The 25,934-nt window shown below is 40.3% G+C and overlaps 1 protein-coding gene across 3 annotated transcripts in view; it reads right to left on the bottom strand.

The window, feature by feature from the left end:
• Positions 1-25,934, bottom strand: part of LOC107216611 (cyclic nucleotide-gated cation channel subunit A) — a 66,847-nt gene that overhangs the window by 14,504 nt on the left and 26,409 nt on the right. For 2 of the 3 annotated variants that reach the window (XM_046730488.1, XM_015653854.2), the window contains exons 2-7: positions 13,763-14,041; positions 11,718-11,831; positions 9,713-9,802; positions 8,869-9,033; positions 4,646-4,808; positions 329-477 (exon numbers count right to left, since the gene is read on the bottom strand). In XM_046730488.1, coding sequence (XP_046586444.1) covers positions 329-477; positions 4,646-4,808; positions 8,869-9,033; positions 9,713-9,802; positions 11,718-11,831; positions 13,763-13,918 — 837 coding nt within the window. In that variant the 5' untranslated portion in view covers positions 13,919-14,041. The remainder of the gene's footprint in view (positions 1-328; positions 478-4,645; positions 4,809-8,868; positions 9,034-9,712; positions 9,803-11,717; positions 11,832-13,762; positions 14,042-25,934) is intronic. The other variant, XM_046730489.1, reaches the window with a different exon arrangement.

Below are 25,934 nucleotides of genomic sequence, written 5' to 3' on the forward strand. Positions count from 1 at the left end.
GCGTAGTCGGTCGAATCGAGACAACTGCTAGATGTCTCGATAAAATCAAGCTTTTTGTGCTAGAGTCGTGTCAGAAGCAGAGATCCACCCTCCACGTTATCGGGTGACTGCGGCAGTGTTATTGCCTCGAGGGTTTCGCGACCCGAAATATAATAATGCTCCTTTGAAATAATATATCGATGGCTACCCAGCGTTCGTAGAATTCCCCGATTTTCTCTTTGCAGCTTCGTCAATGTCCCGGGACCATCGGCATTAAGGACGTTACGAGGAGTTTCTAATGCCGATAACACGAGAGGGCAGAAAAGGATATACTCTGGCAAATGGTTACCTGCACTTGGCAGGAGCTTGGACTCCACCAAAAGTAGGCGAGATCCGTGGGAAAAATAGCGAGGAAATCCAGCCGCCATCTAGCAGTCTTGAAGTAATGCTGTCTGAGCCGTTTCGCATCCCTTACCATCAATCCCTGCTCCAGGTACCCTGAAAGAAATAAAAATTATCACACCAGAGCTCGCAAGTCTCCCGCTTCTGCCCCCAGTCGTAAAGCCTCTCGAGATTCCTTTCCTCAGTTGGATATGGATCGCTGCACGTATCCATCTCGCACGGTTCTGAACCCCAATTAAGACCCTTACGTGCAGGCTTAAGCCGTACTCGCGGTCACTCTCCTTGATGCCTCGAGTGGTCATCCAGCTATCATACATATTGATGGATTGGAGTTCCGCAAACAAACGAGATACCAACTGTAATCCAGCCAAGAGGCGGTATGGATTCGGAGCTAACAGGTTTCCACCTCGTTCAGCGTCTCTGGAATTCTATCAGTTGCAGGTAACCCAACCTGCGGAAATGATATCCGGTATGCGCGAGGGTTGCTTAACTGGTTGATTGACTGTTTAAGGTTACAAAATTGTGCAGAAATTTTGAAATCGTGATTATGACAACAAGCCGAGCTTTCGACGCTTGTCCAAGTTTCTTTTCGCCTTTGACATTAATCTCTTTCCTGTAAGTGCCTTTGGTGTGTGTTATAATTTATATGTATGTGTGTGAAAAGTCGGGCTTCTTCGAAATACAATTTCGGATATTGGTTCCGCAAGAACTTTGACCCAATAACTGCAGACGATTTCGTCGGCCATTCGTCGTTGTGCAAATAATGCGAATACCGAACATTTGCCACACCCCGACGAGTGACGGAAAGAGCTTAAAAAAAAAAAAAAAAAAAGTGGAAAAAAAGCGTTTCGAATGAAAAATATTCCAAATCAGACAAATCGATCGGCTCACCGAGCAATCCCAGGAGCAGCATTCAAAATAGAATTTCATTTCATTCCATCTTTTTTACCCTTCGTCTCCGAAAGCGAAGCCACTCTGCCGAGAATCGAGCCGATTTAAGTTTCGCAGTTCCCGAGGGACGCGTCGAAGACCCCAACTGTTCTCTTCCGCCCATGTTACATGCATATTTCCTGAAGAATTTCCAGCTACGAATGAGGCGGAGGAAAAATGAGTTCCCGGCTACCTTAAAACCGGGCGCCAGCCGCCTGTCTAACCTTTTCTTGTCCGTCTCCGTCATCCCGTGCAATATTTCGTTAGTTTAAGGACACACGTGTTGCCCGGTGAACACGAACCCTCCGGGACGTCGGGTCGGGTCAAAGATCCAATAAAGGAAAATGCAGTAATAACGGGGATAGAAACGTCTGTCATTGGTGGAAAAAAACGGAACAACCCGGCTCCGGGACTCGGCTGCGTTTCATTATCTATTATGAATAATTGTTTGCTCAAAAGCAATTAGCCAAGACGATAGTGAGAATAGCAATTACACCACCGGTCGCCCCTTTCATCGCGCCCTCAGAGCCTCGCCCTGGGACGACGTCGAGGTGGAGGAGAATCTATTAGATTGACGGATTAAACGCTGTTTGAATTCGCGACATTTGCAGACCGCTGTTGCTGTTGCTGTTGCGAAGGGCAGTCGCTGTAACTTGGTCGATTGTCATGGCGAATATACGGTAAACCGCGTTAAGAACGCGTCGAGAAAATTGATAGCGTTGATCGATCTTCGGAGAGTCTCAGCGCGTGTACGTGTGTGCGTGCGTGTGTGTGTGCAAGTCAAATTACCTACCAACTCCCTTGAGCTCAAGACGTAATTCCGCCAGCTCGCTACTTCACGTCTGCATGTACTCCACTTTGTTACTTATTGATCACTACACAGGAGAAAACGTTGTACAGTATACTCTGCGCATTAGCGATCGTCGAAGTAATTAAGGAACAATACAATTAGGGTAAACGCAGAGCCTTTCATGACACCCGGGGGAAAATTGGTCGGTAATTGTTCTTGCATGCAACGTTTTGTCGTCCGTCCAGACTGACCTCGGTGTCTCGCTCCTACTCGAACACGCGATCAATTGCGATTATACGCAAGTCCCGTTTCGTCGCGGCATCAGGGACCATTGCATTTTTTCCGAAGATACTCTCGATCGCAATATGCAAGACTATATATTTTAAACAGAGCCTGATTTTCTCAGATGTTTGATAACTTTTCCTGTGCTGTAACTGTTGTAACGGTACGGATTTACCGAAACTCTCGGGACCGGCAGCCCTTTTGCTTTCTAGTGTAGATCGTTCTTGGTCCCATTGGCTCAACCTAATCCACGTGGCTGACCCGGACTTCCGCGATAATGGGATGGAGAAGGACAGCGCAGACCTTGAGTCTCCTTGAAAGTTGGGTTGAACTCGTTGAGAATCGAGAGTGTTTAGGCTTACTTCGAGGCGGGTTCGCGGAAGTTGTGTTTTAATCGGCAAAAAATAACACCTTCAAATCGACCACTGAAACTTCGGGCATATCTCCTTTCCCCGAATGTATAATACGAAACGGGGTTTTTCTCTCTTCTCGGATTTCAGAATATATAAAAATTAAGAGAAATGGAATCTCTTTTTCCAAGAAGTCGAGATACCCGCATTCGTACGTGGAAAAAGAAAGTCTCTTCCGGCCTCTGGTATGTGACAAAAAAATTTCTGAAACGCAATTTCCGTCTCAACCACTGCGACCTCCGTTGGTGAACCGAAACTTTCGACTTTTTGAGCAAATGCTTGCTTTGGCTTTATGTAAAAACGCCTCATTTTGGCTGCTGTAATTTACTACTGAACAACCATGCCGAGAATTTTCGAAGTTATTCGAATATATTTTTATTCGCTCTCGCTACAATATAACACGTTATTTTTTCATCTAACTTGTTTAAAATACTCTGTAAAAGTTTAAGCCCGTTTTCTTTTTTCTTTGCGAATTTTAACGTACGAAATACCTTGTTCCGATTTATAAAATATCAGATTCAACGCGCAAGAATGATTTTATAACAGACAAATTTGGAGCGAAAATTTTCACCAGTTTTTTAAAGACAGACGTATTTTTTCTCACAACTTTTTAACTGCCCTTTCTTCTTCGCACAGACCTACCCGACGCTCGTTTAGTTCATCTCTAAATTACCTCCGAGTTACCCAATTTTCCCGGTAATTTATTTTCACGCCGCAGAAGGACAATTGCTACAAGCCCCGCAATTTCAGCCACTTCACTTTCACCGTCACGTGACGTCGCGTCTTCTTGATTCTGCAATTCATACCTACAAAATCTTCTTCGATCGCAGGAGGACTCCGACGACTACGGATATAACGATAGGTTCCAGTTGATAGATTTTTCTTCTTACGCAGAAGAAATTTACAAGCGATTCGTGAAAGAGCCGTGAACACTTCCGTGCCTGTGAATTCGGTTTGGGTAGTAAAATTTGGGCTTGAAAACAAACGAGGTTATTAAGCGAGTGAGGGGGTCCTTTCATGCAAAAATTTTCCTTATACCAAATAAAAGGCAAATAAAATTTTCCAATTTTCTTTCTCTTCTTCTTCTTTTCACCTGAAAATTTTCGCGTCCCGAACCTGACGCTCGAGTTAATGACTACATTACATCTCAACCCGTTCATATCTAAGAACAAATCGAACAGTAAATGTAAAATCAAATTCAATTTAGACGATGACGAAGAATTATTAATGTAATTTTGCAAACTACATTTTTATTGCTATTCAATTCTTCCTCATGGTTATAAGGCGAGTATTTTCGACGAGTCCTGAACGAACCAAAGACAAGTGAATGTAAAAAGTAAAGTATATGGTACACATGTATTGTGTACCGACGGAGACAGTGAGGGAGAGGAAAATAATTAAAGTACGTAGATTCGCGAGAAAGGACATGGCAATGGGAGATGAAAAGCATCGATTTATCCTCAGGAATCGAGACCATATTTCGTGCCGATTGTGCGGGGTGTCGAGCTTCTGCACTGATTGTTAATTTTCAATACTCTCCGCGGAGCCCTTGAATTTTAATTGAACGGTATTATTGTAAATGGCGACCCACGCCGCCACCGCAGTCCTTAAATTTTATCTGAACAGGACACTCGTGTAATGAAAATAGGGGCACGACAAATCCGTGCGATCATATAACAAGGCAAAAGCATGGGTGTATAGAGTGGTGGAAAATTTATACGTACACGTCGATATGATATACATATACGTATATATTTTAAGTCGAGCTAAACACGCAGTCAACTGTAAGGCAGAAATTAACGAGCCTCGAGGCCAGGGCTTAGAATCGCAGTGACATTAATTAGATAATTACCTTCGTGAGCGTGAACGATAATATCCAGAAGGTAAATGGCATCGCAGACGTAGTCTAGGAGGTACCAAACTCCGGGGACGGCGTTGTTCAACTCCCAGAAAACAGCGCGACCAACGACGAACACCAGATTGTAAAGTACCGCAAGCGAAACGACCAGCAGCCACTGTAATAACCAATCGATATTGTTCCATCATTCTGTGAGAGAGGCTTGGGCTTCTCCTCGGAGGATTGTACAATTGTACAAGAGGGCAGTGAATTCTCCGAGGGTAATTTGTCACTGAAAATTGTCACGAAAAGCCATAGAGTCGAACATATTCCCGATCATACATTTTCATATCAAATAAATGTTTTCATATTATACCGATGAAAAGTCACAACTTTCAGTGATCAAAAATTATCTCATCAGCGTGAACGCATATAAATAAGTTTTTATTTCTCCTCGAGTTTTAGGGTTTAACGGAACGAATGTGCCAAATGAACATTTTTTTTCTCTCGGATATCCAACAGCTGTTGCATTCATCCCTTACACAGTTCACACGATTCAGATATTACACAGATGAAAAAATACCAACAACGCGGTCCAATTTTTTATCGAGACTGATGTTCCTAATTTTTTATTTTTCATTGTTCCTTACCGTCGATCAAACTCATGCCTGTATATTGATCGAGAATCGAATCCAGCAGCTGTACGCCGCTACAGGAGCAGCGAAGCTCCGGTTCGCGGTTGATTTTCAATGTACCTATTCTGGAGGTGGTGCAAAATCGACGTGAATAGGGAAAGCCGGTGTTAATATTTATCTGAAAACCTTTTCCCTCCGACCATGGCTATTTGTTTACTCATTTACCCGACCAGCTGTAATCAATCACTTTGCGGGGGCAGAGGAATTAGGCACCCGTCAAGTGCGTGCGTACAGCTGACGAGAAGCAAAAATTAACGAATAGCCAGTTGATCGTAGAATTTCCTTGCGATATCCTCTCGTTATTCCTCGCAAAGCGGTGCTGGTCTAATTCGCGAAAATCCCGTCCCTCGTAACTTGACAACTTTCGAGAATTTCGCTCCCACACAGCTCCCGCAGTCAGCCACATAATCGATAATCTCAGTAACCTACAAAAGAAGCTTCTACGAGGGGCGAAAATCGAAAATCCTTTAGCAATGCCCAGAGGGGTTCTTCCTGACTTATGGGACGGATTTGGTGCCACGTCCACGTTCCGACCCGAGAGCCGTCAAACCGATTTTTAGCCCAAAGCAGCAATAAGATGATATTGAAGTTTGTTTACCGCTGGGAGATCGAGAGAGCTCAATATCAACGGATCCAAGTACACGAGCCACGCTTTCGAGCTCGGGCTTCAATTTATAAAGGTGCAAGCTGAATGCCGGAACCGTTCAACAAAGTGTTGCAAAAACTCCGAGAGTACCACCGGGTAGCTCGACTCGAGTCATCTGTCATCGGTCATTATTCATCGTCGGTTTCTGGATCCTTGTGAAACCTCGAGTGAAATGCTCGTTCAAATTATCCACGCGGTTGTTTTCCGCGAGGAAAAAAAAAATACGTTTTTTGTAATCTAGATAGGATTGTTTTCCGGGAACTTAGTGTAATTCTCACTCATCTCGAGATTTACAATTTCAGAAATGCGAAAAGTTTGAAAAGGTGAAAAATTTATTCGATCCAAATTACATCGAGTTCACTGCAGTATCTATATCTTACAGGTATGGACTATACTTCACACCACTGAAATTACTCTCGCCCTTAATAAGATCTACTTACGATATTCAAAGTAAATTTACGCGAAGTTAGGAATAGACTTTGCACCCCTTCAGATCTAAAGAGGAGACTGGATCGCGTTATCTTGCCTCGTAAATAAATCAAATTCAAACGTTAAACCAAAATTCAGGTATTCCAACCTGAAGCCTTTCTTGCTTCACTAAATGTACCAAAAACACCTCACCGTATAATGGCAAAAGATTATTGTATGTATGAGTTCTTAGGAGCCTCTACGGGAGAAGATGTATATCAATTTTCGTTGAATTAATCACAAGTATAAAACTTTGACGAATCGTCAAATTGAAACTGGATACGATGCGCGCCAATGTAAGCTCCGTGCGTTATTTTTACCAGAAGTTAATTGAGATACTTGGCGTTCTGATTGATTGGCAACGGTTCAAATCTTGTAAAAAAAGCTTCAGCGGATGAATCAATAGTCAAGAATCTCGATTCTTCTCTAATTGGAGAGCGTGAATTTTTCTGTAGGAAAATGAAGGCAAATCGATTCATGCAATCTTATCTGATACGACAATATTGAAAAGAATACCTAAATAAGAAACGAGAAGAGTTCTCCGCAATTTAATTCAAAGTACCTCGCGTCACATAATTTAATACGTACCACAATTTCATTCGAAGCGCCCTCCGTTAAAAATCAATTACCTCGTTATTATCAACCACGCAGGTTTGTTTGATGTCAACGATGACGTAGCGATAATTTCCGGATCAAGACGTCTCGATAAATAGTTTAAAACCCGTCAAGACGTTCGTGCAAGGAAATGTGAAGTGGGAGTATCCGGCTCGGGATCGAGCCCAAGGAGAATATCGTATGTATACAACTGGGAGGCAGAAGATTCCAGAACTTGAATTAAGGCGATGGATTATCGTAGATACGTGGGTAGAAATTCGAAGAAACGTGGGCGCGGGCAAAGAGGTTCCTAAATGCGGATTCAACGGATATAGAGCGCGGTGACGACGCCGGGGAATCGACTTCTGATTTCAGGGTTCTTCGATTCATTTGCCCCCTCATTACAACCTCACGTTTCATCCTCTTGCCGAGTACACCGCAGTGTAGCGCCTGTGGAATAAAATCCACGATTCACTGAAAAAGGACTCAGCGACGTTACGCAAGTTCGAATATCACGCGCTCAAAATGACGGTCGTTATTTCGGATCGAAAGGTCAAATACATAACCGTCGGTAAATCAAAGGCGAACAAAGACAAAGAACGTTGATTCGGCTCTTTTTTACTCATTTTTTCCTTTATATATACATGTGTAACAGTCGGTCAATTGGAACGATCTGGTTTTTCAATTCTGAGGTAATCTCTTGGGGACCGGATTAATTATCACTCGTAGATTGGACAAGTATCGTACGGTGTTCGTTTTGAACCCGGATATGGTTTTTCAAAGCTTTGAGAAAAAGTGAGTTTTGCAAGCTCATTATTTCCGAACGAACCTCGGGATTACACGCGCAATTTTCATTCCAAAATGCCGGCTTTGTTTGTACTGTATTAAGTTCTAGATTCTTCTAGATTCAGGTAAAACCATGAATCAACAAATTTAACTGCATCGTCAAAGAGAACGGACTAATTTCAATGCGCGTTGTATAACAAAGGAAAATTCATCCCCGGCGCTTGATGTATTTGAAATTTTGAAACTCAAGCGTCCATAATTAAAACGGGCGCTTTCAGAACCGCCATATATATACCCGCAGCTATTCTTCAGGGATTAATAAACACATTCTCTCTTTTCCGAGGAATTTCTTCATCACCTCTATCCACGTCATCGCAACGCAGACACGTCGTACAGAGTCTCTTGTAAACGGCCTTGGGATGATTTAAGCGAATTGCATCTCATTCCCAAAATTTCTCCGAAAAGGTGTCTCGCGAAAAGTGAAAACCCGAATGAATGAACGAACGAACGAACGAATGTCCTGTGACGGCATCGCGATCCAGGACGAACGTCGCCTCGTTCTCGGATTTTCGATGCGAGCCATTATCCTTCCTCCTCCCCAACCGAAACTCTGACCGAGTTATACGCATAGAGTCTCGCGTGTCTTCCAAGGGTCAATCACCGATGATCCATAGGCTCTGATCGGCTGACTCACAGTATCCGTCCAATATTTTTGCTCCCCCGTTGTCGGTGACAGACGCAATTCGTAACGCACGTGGCGGGCTAGCATATCGCACTACGTTAAATGAGGAGTATTTTTTCGATCTCAACCACAAATCGCGGTGATCATTTTTACGCCGGTGCGTGCTCGAACTGTAACAACATGCTTGAAAAATTATAAACAAATGTGGGAAAAGTGTAGGAGAATGAAGAGTGCGGGTGAACGATGATAACGAGAGTGAGAATAACGAAGGTCGTCAATGCGGGGTGGCAGAAGGCTGGGGAGATGAGAGAAGAGAAAGTAATGGGAAGCGACAAAGAGCTAAAGAAAATAATGGGCCGGTACTCACTCTGTAGTGAAACGGGAGGGTTGGGTCAATGGCGAGACGATGTCCCCAACAGCACGTGGCGCTGTGTTCGGGCGATGCCGAGGCACCGCTGCCCTGAAACTTCGCTAGGAAACCGTCCGGTTCCCGGTCTTTTTTTCGTTTTCTCGGCCGGCATTTCCACATCCTCTGAAAACCAGAAGACAAATTCATTACCACCACCTTACTCTGTCCGAAATTCGAAACCTCCTCACCTGACTCCCTTTGAGGCGGGAAATCAAAATCGAATGTTCCGAGACGTAAAAGGTATTACGGCTTTTAATTATATCTTCGATATTTGAATGAGACATTTTTTAGAGAAATATATCATTCAAACACGACGTGCAGATGGTTACAAAATATTGTTTTATTATTTTTTTAGTAACAGATTGTTAAAACGTAAATTCTTAACTAACATGTAATTTACATAGATCATTTTTTCGGGATCGAAGTTTTTAATTTATTCACCATGTAAATTTTCTGATGAGCCACGTTCATATTTGAGTCATATTATACATATTATATATAGGTAATTTCTTTTTGCCTAAACACGGTTTCCGGATTTTTTTTTAGGGGGTGGGAGAGGGAGAATTTCGCCTCGTGTTAATCGATTTATAACCGTGCAGGCGCAGGGCATCCGCTGGTCGCTCTCTCCCGGAAATTGCGATGATCGTAGTTTATGATCGGGAATGAAATTCGACACCCCTCACCCCGCTGCCGTTGCCTGCGGTTAATTTTAGGGTAATAACCCCAATTGAGAGGAACCGACCAATCGGTAAGGAAACTCGCGGGTAATGGTTGAAAACCATTGGATGCGGTGCGCAATTACCTGAAGACGATTGGTAAGACGATGAAGGCGGCGATGCAGCTTCTCTGAATTCCGGATGCTGTCGCAGGTATCCTCCATAGCACCGACCTCCTGGAATACAGCCGGAAATTTCTATCCTTAGTTAACGTATCGTCGATTAATTCTCAAAAGCGATGCTAGGAAAAAAACAAACTTACACGTTCACGTGCAACACTGAACTATAAAACAAGACGCGTGTATTCTGTACCTTTAAACAATAGTCCGATTTCTCACTTTTGCTACGTATATGTATAATGTATGTGTATATATATATATATATATATATATACATATAATGGAAATGAAAGCAAATTTTATGCAAATATTCGATTAAATAATATGTATATAGCCTGCATTGAAAATTCCGCAGAGTTAGCTTGGGAAGTTCTTTTCGAATTCGGCACATCGGTGCCCCCTTCTCATGGTTAAACATCCGAAACTTAAACCCGGTCCTATTCACTCATTCAGCTCTGACCCTTAACCTTCGCGGTAGTCTTATCGCGGAAATTACCTTCGTTAAAAGTACGCCCGCGAAGCGACGCGCTACGCGGCGAAAATACATAACAATGCGAAAATGTGGAAATTCCATTGAATATTTCTCTCTCTCTCTCTCTCTTGTTCTCTCCATCTTTCTTTCTCTCTGTTACTTATTTTTTCGGTTTTTATTTTTATTTTTTATTACATTTTAGTTTCACTTTATCCCACGCGTACTTCTAACCCTCCACTGTATTAACATTCTATTTTTCTTCATACCTTTATACTTCTACATATTTGGTTTCACCACTTTTTATTTCTTGTTACTGCTTCATTTGTGTAACTAATTCTCGTCCAGCATTGCCTTAGGCGTAATAAATCTTATCTATCTATCTATCCCTCTGCCATCTTCCGTTCGTTCCATCGATTCTTTCTGTACCCAGCTTCTAAATTTGTTTAATATTGTTATGGATAAAAGTAAAATAATATTCTATTTTGTTCTCTCTCCCCCCCCCCCCCCTTTCTCACTCTCTCTCTCTCTCTCTCTCTCTCTCTACACCATCTTATAGAAATTCTTTTCCCGTAAGCAGGAGTTCTTCTCCACTCTTATAATTTGAGTTAATCTGATCCGCATTAGCGTGAAAGAAAGACGACGAAGCGCGTTTGTTGATAGCCCGCGGTTCTCATCAAGGTACGGAGTAATAATCTCCGCGTATTCGCGGCATGGAAGAGAACGGAAAAATGATGAAGGTAAAAGAAAGGCAACGTCGTTTGAGGAAGACACGACGTCGTCGTTGAATGCCTCGCCGGGTTTCAGACGGAGCTTATCGCTTTCGCCTGAACGCTTCTTCGCCAAGCTCCGTTGGTTTTGGCCGTCGCTCTGGATGGCCGGACTGATTGATCGAGCGGCCGATCGGTCAAGAGGCCATTCCCCATCGGCCCAATTATTAACCGAACACGTACGGGGCTCGTGCTTTTAGTACCGCAATTTTCGCACTTTTTCACCGAGCGAACACGTCGGAAATTGTGGAAAAAAACGACGAGAAAAAAAAAAAAAAAAACAATTTCCTACGTCCCAATTTTATAGTAAATTAAAAAAAAAATTATAGTAAAAGACAGAAGGCGAAACTTATTTAATTAAATTTCTTCGTTCATCTGTCTTATAATTAGTAATTCCCTGGAGGAAATTTTCCCTGCAAAATTCTTCGATAATTCCGATAATTTTCTGCGATATAATTATAATACAGCAGGAAAATTATCCGTGAAACAAGATTTTTCACTACACACACGGAGTACAAATCAGAAAACCAATGATTGCATGCAATAAATGAAATAAATTTGTCTGAAATATTTATAGATTTGGAATTTGTTCAGACTAATTTTTTTTTTTTTTATTGCTTGTTAATTGGTAAGTGACGGGTCGTGTGCCATAATTCTGGTGCTTTTTCAACGAGTGACATATATATAGCGCGAATAACATAATAAAGCGCGAATCTGGAAACATTGGACTAGCCTGATCGGTGCGAGATGGGTCAAAGATGCGAATGACTTCCGATGATTCAGTATCCGGGCATCGTTCCGTGCCAGAGAGTCGGGCGATCCCGCCATCTTGCCTGGGAATGTCCAACTGGAATGAAGATAAAGGATGAAAATTTACAAGACGAAGCCAATATTTCACTCAAAAGTAATTCGACCAACTTTGACACACACCACGGCGGTTTTCGTATAAGTATTTGTTACCTAACTGTCGCACGGAAAAGTTAGAAAACTTTTTACCCTGCTCGACTCCTACTCTCAACAGTCAACGCAATTGCAGTACATGTACGTACGGGGTATTCTATGCCAAATCGATCAATGTTAGCGCTGGACAAATTCAATTTTTTAAAAACATTTTTAAGCGATGGAATTGTATCTCTGAGACCAACGTGATTTCGAGTTACAGATATTCAAACCCGCCTCAAATCACATTTTTAAACTCGTAACCAGTTATAGAAGAGTTGATTTTTTATCGATCATTTTCTCATTGGTTCCATGAGGGAACGATATTTTTTGTCTATTCATTTGACGACGCTTTGATTGACAGAAATCATTGTTTAATGTATTCAGTATTTCAAAATAATTCACAAACATTCTTGTACTCTATGGAGAGCAAGTCAAAATTGCATAGAATGTGGATTTTTTTTCCATTTTCATCAGACTATAAAAGTTTTATTTCATTTACATAATTTTGCCGCGCCGCTTGTAGAGTTGAAAATGTTTCAGAATTTTCTCGATGTTTAAAAACCGTCGGACATTGATTTGTTTTAGCCTGAAATTTTCAGGACTCTCTCCCTCGAAGAAAAAAAAATGGAGAGCAAAAAAATGTGAAGGTAAATGAAATTTCTTAGAATTCTGAAAGTTTCGAAAATTTGACAAGATTTGAATATTTGTAGGTCAAAAGTGATTTTGTAAAAAAAAAAATCAAATTGGCAGTTTCAGAGACGCACTACAGCTGTCACCCGTACAAAAGTTTCAACAAGATTAGAAATGTTGTGCGTTAAAATTAGGCAATTTCGCATGGAATACTCCGTACAAAGCAACGCGCGGGGATATTAAGACAAGCACGCGGCTTTGGATTGAGCGGAGAATTTATCCCCTTCGGAAGTTTTAATCAAGCTGAAAGCCCAACAGCCTCAATGCCGATGAGAATCGTTACACACATCTAACGGACACATAATCCAATTCTACCTCCGCGTTAATTGACAAAGCGATAATTATATTCAACGTAACCTGACTTGATAGCAGGTATATATTTAAATAATCATTTCGTCGCCTCATCCCCGCATCGTCAAGCTCTTATTGAGGCACCGAATCACCAAGGAATAATAACGTTCCTCGCGTTTTCTCAACGGACCTTTCAAATCGGCGATGTAATTCGATACAAGAATGATATTATTTTCTTTTTCCCTGAAACAATACGCCATGATATTCTCTGTTTACTCTTCCAGGCGGTGTGGGTGAGGGGAAATGAAAGCTGGAGGAAGGAGAGATGGAACGTGACTCAGAAACGAGTTTTCTATTGTGAAAAAAAAAAATAAATATATAATATATATATATATATATATGTGTGTACATAGGTATACGTTCCTCCGAGCTCTCGGAATCTAATCAGTTGATAGTGCAGGCATGCACCGTGGTAGGTATCTCGACTCTGTCCTTGGATGGAAATTTATTTCCCATGCAGCTGCGGCTGACTTGATTGACTGTGATTAACATTTCGCTTTCCAGCCGGGAGATCGTACGGAAATCATCGACACAAACGAACGAATGTATAGATTTTTTCCTCATTTACGCGTTTTTGTCAAGGTTCGCAGTTCATGGTGTCTAGTAAAAAGATCGTTAACAAATGCAGGGACGTTAAAAATAGAGTGTTTCCAGGACGCATTTAAAGTTCAAGGATATCTTTCAGGACATTTGAAGGAGAAGCAAAATTCGAGGATGCTTTCCAGGATCACTCGACACCGTGGAGTTGAACTACCCTTCTAGGAATAACGTGGCGTTTCTAAGGTGTAGTTTTACCTGCGTCGTTTGGCTGCACGATTCGCTGGGAGGCACATGATTGCTGAGGGTGGTTTGACTCGGGGGTTCACGATGGGGTCTGTGAGAGGCTGCGAGGCGTCTCGTGTGTGCTGCCAAGGGGTCAGCGCTCGCAGCGGCCATCATGTAGGTCCACATGGGTCACGAGGTTCTTCGACGCGAGTTGTTCCGTGGTTGATCTTCTTGTCCCAGCATCCACCTCCAGGACCAGGGCCAGACTTGGGATTGGCGACGCCACCACGTCGCCAGCATCACACATACCTTGAAAACGAGATAAGAAGAGGAGAAGATCACGTTCGGTGTTACTCAAGCTGCAGGATCACGTCCCGACGAAACTGCAGGGCTCCGCTTTATGAATATAAAATTAGGCAAGGGGATGCACGGCCGTTTAAAAAGTCAACACGGATGAAACAACGTCGTTGTACCATGTAATGGAAATGAAGCTGGTCAAATTCGGATGACACAGGCTAGCAAACCAACGATTTGTAATTGGAACGCTAAAAGTGATCACTGGACTAGACTCCTTATACAAAGTGTCCGCAAGAAGGCATTGACGAATTTTTATAACATTATCGTAATACCGTTATAACAAACAAATGGAATTGTTACCGAACGTCTGTTTTACCGTACTTGCACAAATATATTTGGAACAATACTGACTATAACTGTCAGTGAATTTTTTTTTCAGATCATCCGTGTGAAAATCTTTGTGGTCAACCAAACGAGCCTAAAAACATGAAAGTCGAATAAAAAATTCCAGAGTTCTGAGATACCACACATGATAATATTTAAACAGTCACTGTCGCTGACACCAGAAAAAAAAAAAAATGATGCTGTAGATTTTTCGACCGTTCTTTGTTTTCGCTTTTCCTAACTTTGGATTCAAACGAACTGCGCCCCATTCATCTTTAAATCCGACTCATTTTTTTCTCCCTATTCTGGGGCGTTGACTAAAATCTCAGCCTAAATCAAACCCTCGGGCAAATATTTGCCTCTCGATATAAATATATGATTTCTCTTTCCCTCGGTGGGAAACACATTTTATACACCCGAGATAATGAAACGAGAGAAAAATGGAACGGAAAACAAGTCAACACCGCAGAAACAGAGTTGACGAACCGTTTACACCGGGACAATCGGTGATTCGAGATTAATTGAGAGCTTTCGAGGGTCAAGTTTCCGAGCGAGGCATCAACACTTCGTATTTTGCGATGACCAAACGTTGTTATGACGCGGGGAGGTGTGATCTTCACTCGTTCACCCGATTCCCGATTTCCCATACCGCATTATATACGAATAATACAATACAGCGTTCCGAGCTTCTCTCCTGATCAACATTCAACAAGCTCCTTTTAACACCAGCAACGCTCTCTGATTCTCAGTGTTAATAGAAATCCGCGAAACGTTTAGTAATTGTCACCTTGGCGACAGATTACAATTATTCGCAATTCGGGGTAGGCAATTACAACGTTTCAACGTTCAGTAAACGTTGCACAAGACGTATTTAAAAAAAAAAAAAAAACATAACAATTCTCAAATCGCGAACGCGTATAGTGCGCTAAATTTAAATTTGAATTTAAATTTGGACAACTCCGTTGACTTTCTTTTTTTCATTTTGGGACGAAATTAAACACGTCCGTTTGCGCCGTTAGAAAACTGCGCGTGAAAACATCCATGTACATATTTTCGAAAAGTTTCGAAAATGGGAGGGAAAATTAGTAAAATTTGGAGCTAAATTAGTTGCCAAGTAGCCTCGGCTACACGGGTGTTATTTATTACTCCACCTGTTTACACGATCTACTCAAGAGGCAGGGTATCCCAACTTGACGTACTACGAGAGGAAAATAAGTTATTTCCAAGTTCCCGGAGAGGGCCAAGCTCTGCTCAACCTTCGGTATAGTTGAGTTTCTAATCGAACCCTCTCACGTGGTACGAAAGTTTTCCCTCGCACTGACATAGTGAGCCTCACTCGAAATTCAAAAGGCCGCTGAGATGAATTTCTGACAATGACAGCAGCAGCTGCGTACCTACTAACAGCTGTTCCTCAAGTGCGGATCTCTTCAGATTTTTTCTGCGACAATTACTAATCACACGATAAGACCGACTATCAATTCCTGAATATTTCGTCCTGCCGCTATGAATTCGCTGCTGGCTGCAAAGATCGTTCAGCTGCATTTCTCTAAGACGGAAATATCTCTCGGACACGTTTTATTAGATTTTTATTATCATCTGGAGGGACTTTCAGTTTACTGTTTTTATGATATTGGATTTTCTTTTTATCGGATCGGAGGCGCGGATGAGTTTGATGTCACGTTATATCTCTCTGGATCATCGACAAACGCAGTTGAACGATTTTGAAACCCATCCGCTTATCGATGGTACCCAGATTTCCTAAAATCACGGTAGTCGATACTTGGGTCCGATTTTAAAAATTTTCACGCTTCGCATAACCACCTCGAACAATAATTGATTACTAAATCGATATCAAAAACGTTTCAATTCTCAAGTCAACTTTGTTTTTTGTTGTTTCCTTTTATGTGTAAAAAATTTGAACCTACATTTGCAAAAACCGCATTATATGATTTAAAGTTTCATTGCCAAAGAGGGTTTTTATTCGTGCGTTGATTAGTATGCACATACATATTTTACATGTACGGATTTTATAAAGATTATACGAAACCTTGAATGAGACAGCTGTTTAAAAACATCTCACGTCCCGAGTTGGCGGTTGAATGAAAGCATGAAAATGGGAGAGGGGCCGTAATACGACGATTTTTTTGTCGCGAGCGAAATAAGAATAATATAAAATGAAAATAAGAAGTGTAAAAAGAAACGGAACAAGGTAAGGAACAAAATTTCGCGAGGTCGGAACAAATTCTGCTTATCTCGCGTCTCCAGAAGTCGACCGTTTGCTAATCCCAATGTATATTTCTCATTCGAGATAATACATTGTTTATGTAAAGAAATATATCATTCGCGGAAATAATAAAATATGAAATACCCCGGCACGGTTGAGAAAGAACATTTGCGGTTTCGTACTTACGTTTATACTCATAACTTGATAATGTTTCTCCGCGACTATACGTATATTTCTATACGATATGAAATTATTAAGCCTTTCGCCTCGAGACGATTCGACGAATCCAAACGAATACTGACTTGTTCTCGCTACTTTCCATCCGGCTGGCTTTAGCATAGCCGTAAACTCCTATGGAATTTGGACCTCGAACTCGTGTTTTCTCGGGAAATAAAACATCCCGAGAATTCTAATACAGCGGCAAAGCGCACTCTCAGAATTATTCACGCGATGATTAAATCCGAAGCCAGGAATTCAACGGTAATTCTGTACCTGAAATTCGTCAGGTGTAAAATTATCTCATTGTTTGAATAAATTATTACCAGAGTCAATGCGCCAGATATCACCAATTCATGAAAAGTACAACGCGTCGAACGGATTCTTTATCGAAGCATACGGATACATGTGTACGTACCTACCTATTGCAATTTGCGACACGTGCAATATAGACACTGGTGTTTAATTGGTTTATTTAATTAGAATTCTGGCACTGTTTGCTTTTTTTTGTTTTTTACCGCAACAAGGTGTGAACATTTTTATTTATTTTATTTTTTTTTACTGAATTTAATGTTCTCCCGAAGAACTTAAAGATTTTTAGCACAAGTCTGATAAAATGTATTTTACGTATCGGAAAGGATTATTCTCGGTCTAGTTTTATCCTGAGAATTTTTACAAAATATTCATGCGGTACGTTTTATCGATTCAACTGCAGGATTCATTTCAATTTCAATGATATGATATATTATTATATTTTTTTTCGAAGGCCTTGGAAGGTCGTTTTAGATCCGCTATTTTTAACAAAGATTATAAAAATTACTGATTTTTATAAAATCATATTTCTAGTTGCGCTCTAACCTAAAAAAAAACTGTCGTAACATTCTTGAAGATAGCCAGAGAATCTACATGGTTATATCCATGTAAGACCGCGGCACGTACTTAAAATTATTTTTAAAAATTGAGCCGAACAACGGAGATAAGCATACGTGTGCATGTGTGTGTGTGTTTTTTTTTTTGTTTTTTTTTTTTAAATATCACTCCAATGTTAAAAGAATCCTACGCTGCGAGGCACCTTTTTAGACTCTAGAGATAAAAATATTAATATACTTTGTGAGAATTTATCAAACGGTAAATATGAAGGCTTAGACCTTGTTCCGGCGTAAAGAGAAAAAAAAAAAGAGTCTAGCGAACTGTTTTGCGTAGCGGTTCTGATGTATTCGCAACGGATAAATATCAGGGAAAAAGCTTTGAGGGGGATGAAAGACCGATCGCGAGCATCGAGCCGTCTAATCTAGTTACAGGCGGAAAATGGCAAAGTAGGTATATTTTCCCAGAAATAGATTCAACGAAACTGGGGATTTTATTGTCAAATAAATAAAAGTCGAAAAAACTTGTTCGCATGGTAATCCCTGTATGTGTGTATACAGCTGTTCGCCATGTTTTTCACCGATACGTGCAAACGTTACAGTCCTGACGCAAATTAAATAACCGAGGGTTGTCGATCATCGGTACCGGCATACATGAGTTGCTGGTAACTTTCAAAAGAAGTCCCATATAACTAGATTTCTCGTCAAAGCGAAGCAGTGGAAAAGGGAAGGGGGAAAAAAAAAAGAAGAAAAACTCCCGCCGAACAGGCAGAAATAGTGCTGCAATCGACGCGACGCTTCCTTCCCTATTCTCTTTAAGAATTACCAAAAATAATTGGTTTTCGATTGAATCGATTATTTTTTCCCGATCAATCGAGTGTAATCGATTGTTTTTCGTTACAATCAGTTTTTGTTTCTTATTCCCGTGAACGATGCGATACAATATCAATTTATGCGAATGACGTATCAATTACTATCATCGTCTTACTTTTTAAGTATCTGTTTGATGTCATAAGTAAAAGATAAATGGATACTTTTACCTGAAATTGGAAAATATTTTGAACGAAACTATAAAGCATCAAAAAACCTTACCGCTATTAAAACTGCGTACTGATATTTACGAAATTTTGTGTTCATATGCACCGTTTCTGAAAAATACAAGATAATAATTTTTTGGGCTCGATCAATCGACGCATCGATTATTTTTAGCTTAGCGGTCATCGCAACTTCTCTTCCCGTTTTCCCACTTTCCGCACCAAATCGGTTCATCCTCGTCATCTTGTCTGTTGCAGCCCTTAAATTTTCCACTTACATCGTCGTCGTAGCCTCGTCGTTGGCTCTGGGTGAAACGGGGTTTCCCGTTATCCCAGGGGAACTGTCGAGTTTGTTGCCACTTACCGGAAACAGGTCGTCCCACAACTTTGTATCCCAATGGAGAGTTGTTTCCGTCTCATCGTCGGTTCTCCCCCTCATGAATTCGCCCGATCATACCGGATTCGACGGGTCATTGCAATTCGGCTCGAGTCACCTACGTCGATCATTATCCGCGCATAATACTTCAATACTGCAGCGAAAACGACGCGGCGAGAAGGACGAAGAAGCGGAAAACGACGAAAGCGATCGATTCACGATAAAAAAAAAAAAATCGCTTCAATACATAAGTAAGCTCGTTTTCGACGGAATGGAAGTGAAAATGTAGAAGCATTGGAAAATAGAAGCTTCGTAATATCGAATTTTCAAAGACATGGAATTTCTATTTAGTACAGAATTTCAAATTGAATAAATCCGAAATTACATCGCACTACCAATAAGAATGCACTCGAATTCCGACCGTTTTATTTCTTGGGTTACCGTATTTCACCTACCTGAATTTTCAATTCCAAATATTTTACTTGCTGTATGTTGAAAAATGTATAAAATATATCAGCGAATATTTGAAAATCCGATTTTGAGGCCCTTCTATTTTCTGATCATTCTACATTCTTACCCTGAGCCCCGAAATCAAAATAGGAAAATGGACTCTCAAACAAAGCATAATCAACCCAGTCCCAACTCCGTGTCATTGCGAGAATTTCGCTCCACTGACTTTGTGAAAAGTTTAATTCGGTCGTAGGTGTGGATGCCTATTGTTCAATCGAAGAGCGAATTAGCGAACCGGGCTTATGATTGTTTAGACTATGTGTGTGAACGGGTAAAAACAATGGGCAGAAATTTCGTGTACCTAATTCGTATGAGAGATGAATTGTCAGTGGGTAATAAATTCCGAGGCTATAAAAAACAGAATTTACCGCAGATCAAATTACAGCATGATATATTTCACAATCTGTCTCAACAAACGGAAGATGAAGTTGATTCCACTATACTGAAAATATAATACTTCCAAATTATCAGTATCTCCCACAGAATTTCGAAGATCTCTTAAAAGAATATCAAAACGGACGTTATCGAGTTTGAAAAAATCGTCAACTACGTTTATAAAAACACAATTATTCAAGAGAAATAATTCTAAGCGTGTATTTTAGAGTTAAGACTGCAATGAAGTGCAGGTCAGTTCTAAAGGTCAGTCGAGTCTGTGTCAGCAATAAAATTGCCCGCTATCACGGCACAGAGTTAATTGAATTATTCTCGATGCTGATCATGTTCCGAGATACGTAATACCTCTTATAATAATCTGGCGCAGGTAGATTTTTACTCAATCTGCACCCACGGAGCGGCGATGATACGTCACACGCGATTAGCAATCTAGGATGAGTATTATCTCCTACGTATCCAAAGTGATCGATGTCTTGGTTGAAAATATCTGCGTCAGTTGAAATTGCCGGTCGTTCGAATTGGCGCTGATTGAATAACGCGATTTGCTTATTACAACGATTTGAAGAGGCTCTAAAATTTTACCCCAACTGCAGTGATTTGCTATTCGTATCAACAATACGTATAATGCGCAAGCATTTTTCTACCGCGGACAATACATTCGTTGCAGGTATTTACGTTCCGGATGTATAATGCACATTGCAAATATTATCGGTAGATACGCAGCCGGACGATCAAGTCGTGGATACATGCATTCGCAAAGTGTGCTCTACAGTTTTATTGACATTATTATGGATCGTATAACAACGCGGCGTGAAATTCCATACAGCAATATTTCATCAAGACTATCAGGAAATTTTTATTTTCAGAAATGGTATCGAGAATAATTAAACATTTTAACAAAATTCAATCATCCATAAGGTGAAAATAAACGGTATTTTCCTATAAATGGGTATAAGATGAAAATCACGTGACGTAAACGGTGTAAATTTTCTTAAAAAATTAATCCAGTTGCAATTCTTTTTTCCTGCGTATAAACAATTAAGAAATTGCAAAAGTTACGTGCACGAAAAGCGTCGCAAACGAAATTGTATTAGACGGTATTTGGGGTTAAAAATTTCTCTTCGGCTCAGACATTTTTTTGTCAACTATAGATATAACAACGATAATAATTCACTGCTCGAATACAACCCTTCTGAGTGTCTAATAAGAACCCAAGTTTTTGTTTCGCCGAGTTTCTCGTTCAGACGGAATTATGACCGAAGTTTATAGCGAGACTGCGGGTGCTTGGAAAATGCAGAGTGAACTTCCCAGCAGCACGTCAACGACAAAGGACTAAAATAGCTGAATACATTTTTTCCCCAGCAAGTCGGTCAATTATTTTTTGAATCTCTTTCTACAGATTCACTCACTCTTTGCCCCATTTTGTACGCGTATATCTTTCCTCGTAAAAATATAACACTCGAGTTACAAGTCTCAGATTAAAATATATACCCGTGTTTTCTTCAAATCGTCAGCCTCCGTCGGGACGAAAGCTCCACATTATTCCCAATGGGCCGACCAATAATTGATACTTTTTAATAATTGTAATACGAGATACAATCGTAAATTAAATATTCATAGAATTATTATATTCGTAATGCACGAAGACTTCTGAATATACAAAAATATGAAATACTATAATTATGTAATAAACCAAAGCTTGGATTTGGATGGCCTGTTTCAAATCGTTTCAAGTTGGTTAAAAATACAGAAAATCTATTCGGACTGAGCAACAATTCGGAGTTTAATCCGCCTAATAACGTCGCCTCATTATCATTGTCTGCCAAATTTGTAAATCGCGAGACAAATAGACGGTTTTTTTAATTATTGCAGCTCGAAATGAAATAATAAGACGACACAATGGCCTCGGTAGATTTTTTGCAAAGGCGACTTTCCTCGACGGCTAGCCGCAGGAGCGTTCTGCAGAAATGTGCAGAAGACAATGCAGACAATTAGGAGAAAACGAAATACCTCCGGCAAAAATTTCTCTTACCTCTAATATGTGCCAATTAAATTCTCGTGCACAATAGTAATGAAAATGGTCACTATTTTAGCAGATTCACCGATATTTGTCAATTTGGTTGAAAAATTTGAATGTTTTTCTTTTTTCCAAAAATTATTTGTATTCATTTTTATATCGTTTTTGTGTAATCCTGATTTGGTATGATGATTCTCCTCTAAATAAGGAACGATAATAATGATAATAATAATCCTAGTAATGATAATCGGCGTCAAGTTGTAAATTTAAACGATAAGTATTGTCAGCTGTAATCTGTAGACTAAGGGTTGTTATACTTGTGCCCCATGTAAATATATCTATATATATATCTATTCATCTACACGGGGGCTTAAATTGTTCCTTAATGCCATTCCACGTTCCTAACTTTGTACTAATCGCTTGAGATTTGGGTGGTTATCCATACTGATTTTGGAAACTGTGAAAGACCGTAGTAAAAGGGACTGCACGTTATTTGTTGTTTAAAGCCGAGAAGAAAGAGAGATGAAAACGTGGCACGTTGACAGCGTCCAGAGAGAGAGAGAGAGAGAGAGGAAGCGATAGAGCCATAACGAGGAGATTGAAAAAGAAAAAATTGGGAATTTTATTACAATCGGAGTTGGACGTTTTTTTTTTCAATTTTGTTTGTTTTTATTTTTCCCCATCGGCAGAACCGCGAGAAAATTGTGCGCGACAAAACAATATCCGTTATACGATAAGGAGAAACCTTGGAACACTGAAAATGATCAGGTTTTCCTCAGAAAAAACAGATTTATAGGTAAATTTTCTTCTCAGCCGAGGCGCACTGCAGCCATTAGTGTTTATTTGTTTATCTTTTTTTCCCCTCCGGCTTCCAGGTCGCGTAGAAAGTGAGGAAAAGGATACCAGTTACCTAGAACGTGGTGTTCGGTTCGCAATGTATTAGAAACTGGCTTTTCTCCTCTGCCTCGAGAAAACTCTGCGATGCAGCTAGGAATAGTAACCTTGGGGCTAATCAATTTTGTCTATCATACCGCATAACAAGGGTCCTTGGAAAATAAAAAGGGTCTCGCGGATCAAATCGATCGATACCTGCTGCAAAAAAATCCTCGCAATTATACGACCAAACTCTTAGTTTACCCCGACGTACGGTGTGTTTTTATTTTTAGCAAACACGTAGACTATACAACCTGCGCCTTGCAATATAAAAGCTGCAAGGATGTGGCACGGCCCTCGATGCGAGGGAAGCTCCATGGCCTTCGGAAATGTATGACCTTACTTGTATCCTTTACACTATACGGTATCGAATATCGTGTCTTGCAATATCGTTCAAGGCGCTCAATTTGGTCCTTGAAAAATTGCACAGCATGGCAGTCGCTAAATTTATCCCAACGCGCTGGTTTTCATAACTAATTGTAAACTAAATCTTTTACGTTAAGTTTTTTCCCCTTTTCTCTCAAATTTCCGACTTTGATTTGATTAAATATAATGTACTATGTATGACCAGCAACTTTCGGCGATATAGCGTCTTAGGATTCAAATTTCCTTCTGGCTGCAATTCCGTCATCCAATAGTCTAAGGCATGGAAATTCGCCAGTTTTTCAGTTCTTTACCGTTTACGAGAAACGCGGTGATTATTTTTATCATATTTTTGAATTCAACCTTGGTATTAAAATTTCAGCGAGTTCCTTCGTAAGAAACTATCATCCAATGTTCTTTTTTTTTGGTCCAAAACCATCCGATCTTTTCGACTATGAAATGTATTTTAAGATAGATTCTTAGGAAGTATCAAAGAACACGTTTCTTTACATCATCACACATGTGTATACGAAGAACAAAGAAATACATCATTTTTTATTTATTTTTATCAAATGGAACCGTCGTTAAAATTCATTAAATAAACATTCCAGGGATCTCGTATTTTTTTGCATATATTCTGTAATATCCCTGTAATATTTTTATCAATTCAATTATGGTTCCATTATTATCTCGCTCTAGAAATTTCAGGGCACACTTCAAAGTGTCATCTCTTTACCACAATAAAATAAAAGCGATTTATTTCCTGGTCCTCCGCATATGCGGGACCGAATAAACGTGTATTTTTTGTGAATTTCGTGAGATCCTACACCTTAAATTGGATCTCACATCCGTAGAGATGAAACTTCGTTACACAAAATATGTCGATTCAGATTTTTTTCCAACGACATAAAGTGCTAAAAATTCGGAGACACAGGGTCAACTCGAAAACGTGATAAGATTGATCAACATGTTTCTCATAAACGGTAAGGCCCAGAGACCTGAATTTCGGAGGATTTCCATATTTTAGTCCACATATTATAGAGTGTCCGCATTGCGGTAAAACCGTAATTCTGACCCCAAAAAGGTGTCCGAAAGTTGGTAGAACGGCTCTAATTATACAGGGTGCTTATGTTAAGTCTGAACATACTTCTATGGTGTGTAGAGTCTGCCTAGAGAAGCATTTTGAAACAAATAATGTAAGACACCCATGTGTCGACTTAACACAACAACTTTATACTGTCGTCTGCGGTTGAACAGAACGTTGTATCGAAAGTGATCACTTCTGATTCGTTTCACAAATCCTTCAAAGCTCTCGACAACAGTTAAGATGAGTTTCCGATGCTGGGTGTCTTACCTCAAAATGCTTCCCTAGCAGCCACTACAAACCCCAGAAGTCTGTCCGGAATTAACATAAACACCCTGTATGCAAAATGCAACGAATATATCTTTGCATCGTTATACGCAAGCCTGTTCACCCTATCGCAACAACCCTGCAGCAGCAACGGGGTGTGACGATAAATCCTTTATACGCTTCACCGCCGGAAGACTTAATGGGGTGATAAATTGCTGCATGACTCGTTCGTTATACCGGCGCCGATCAATCGCTAGATAAAAATTTCAGATTACTGCAGGATCACGTCGACGATGTAGCAGCAGAGCGGCAGCAAACGCCTTTTGTTTGCAACCGTATTTGTTGTTCTTGTTTTTTTTTACGCTTACGGTGATACGAGTAAAATACCGCATCACCGTGCTTTGCGTAGCTTAACGCGAAAAATTCGCCAAACAAAAGAAAATCCAACGTAAATTATTCCGCAACTGACGTGCCTGTCAATTCTGTACTTACACGAAAATTTTACCGGTACAGATGGAATTTCTTTTCATCGTTTCGTAATTTTCTTTTTCTATTCTGACGAATTGAACATTCATACTAATGTTTAATGATTTTTGCGGAGCAGGAATTCGTGACAAGGATGACGACTGCAAAATAACCGTGTGAAAAGGTTTAAAGTATATATTTTACAAATTTGTATAAGAGTATTTGAAGAAGGGGAAGCAGTCTTGAACTTTTCTGGCATTATTGTATTCTGTCCATTGTTTTTAAAGGTACGCCGTTTTTCCAAGTCATTTCCTTTTTTCTCTCTTATCTTCACCTATCTCACACTTTTTCATGCCACCTTGAAACGAATGGAAAACTTCAATGGCGAGGCGGCAGGAAGCTCGGAAAACTCAATTAATTAAGGCTGTTTGTTCTTGAGCAGCGAATATAACGCAAGGTGAAGAAATTTAACAGGATTTGAAAAGACAACTGTCCGCTCGTCGACTTTCTAGCTTAATTGAAAATCTATATATCACCATTCGTGTCGAGACCTTGCCCCGAGAAACTTGTTCCGAAGTAAAAAGCTGAGAGACTAGGCGGATCAACAAAAAAGCTCAACTTCTTTGCAATGGGAACGACAGGACGATCGCATTCCTGTATGTCTCGATAGCTCACTTCGGTTCGTTAAATGGAACGGTAAATTTGTCACTGAAACATTATATTTTAAGACACACGAAACAACTCTCGAAAGGTTGAAAAATTCGCTATTCGAC

The sequence above is a fragment of the Neodiprion lecontei genome, chromosome 2 (genome assembly GCF_021901455.1).
Source record: "Neodiprion lecontei isolate iyNeoLeco1 chromosome 2, iyNeoLeco1.1, whole genome shotgun sequence".
In the NCBI taxonomy this organism is placed as follows: Eukaryota; Metazoa; Arthropoda; class Insecta; order Hymenoptera; family Diprionidae; genus Neodiprion; species Neodiprion lecontei.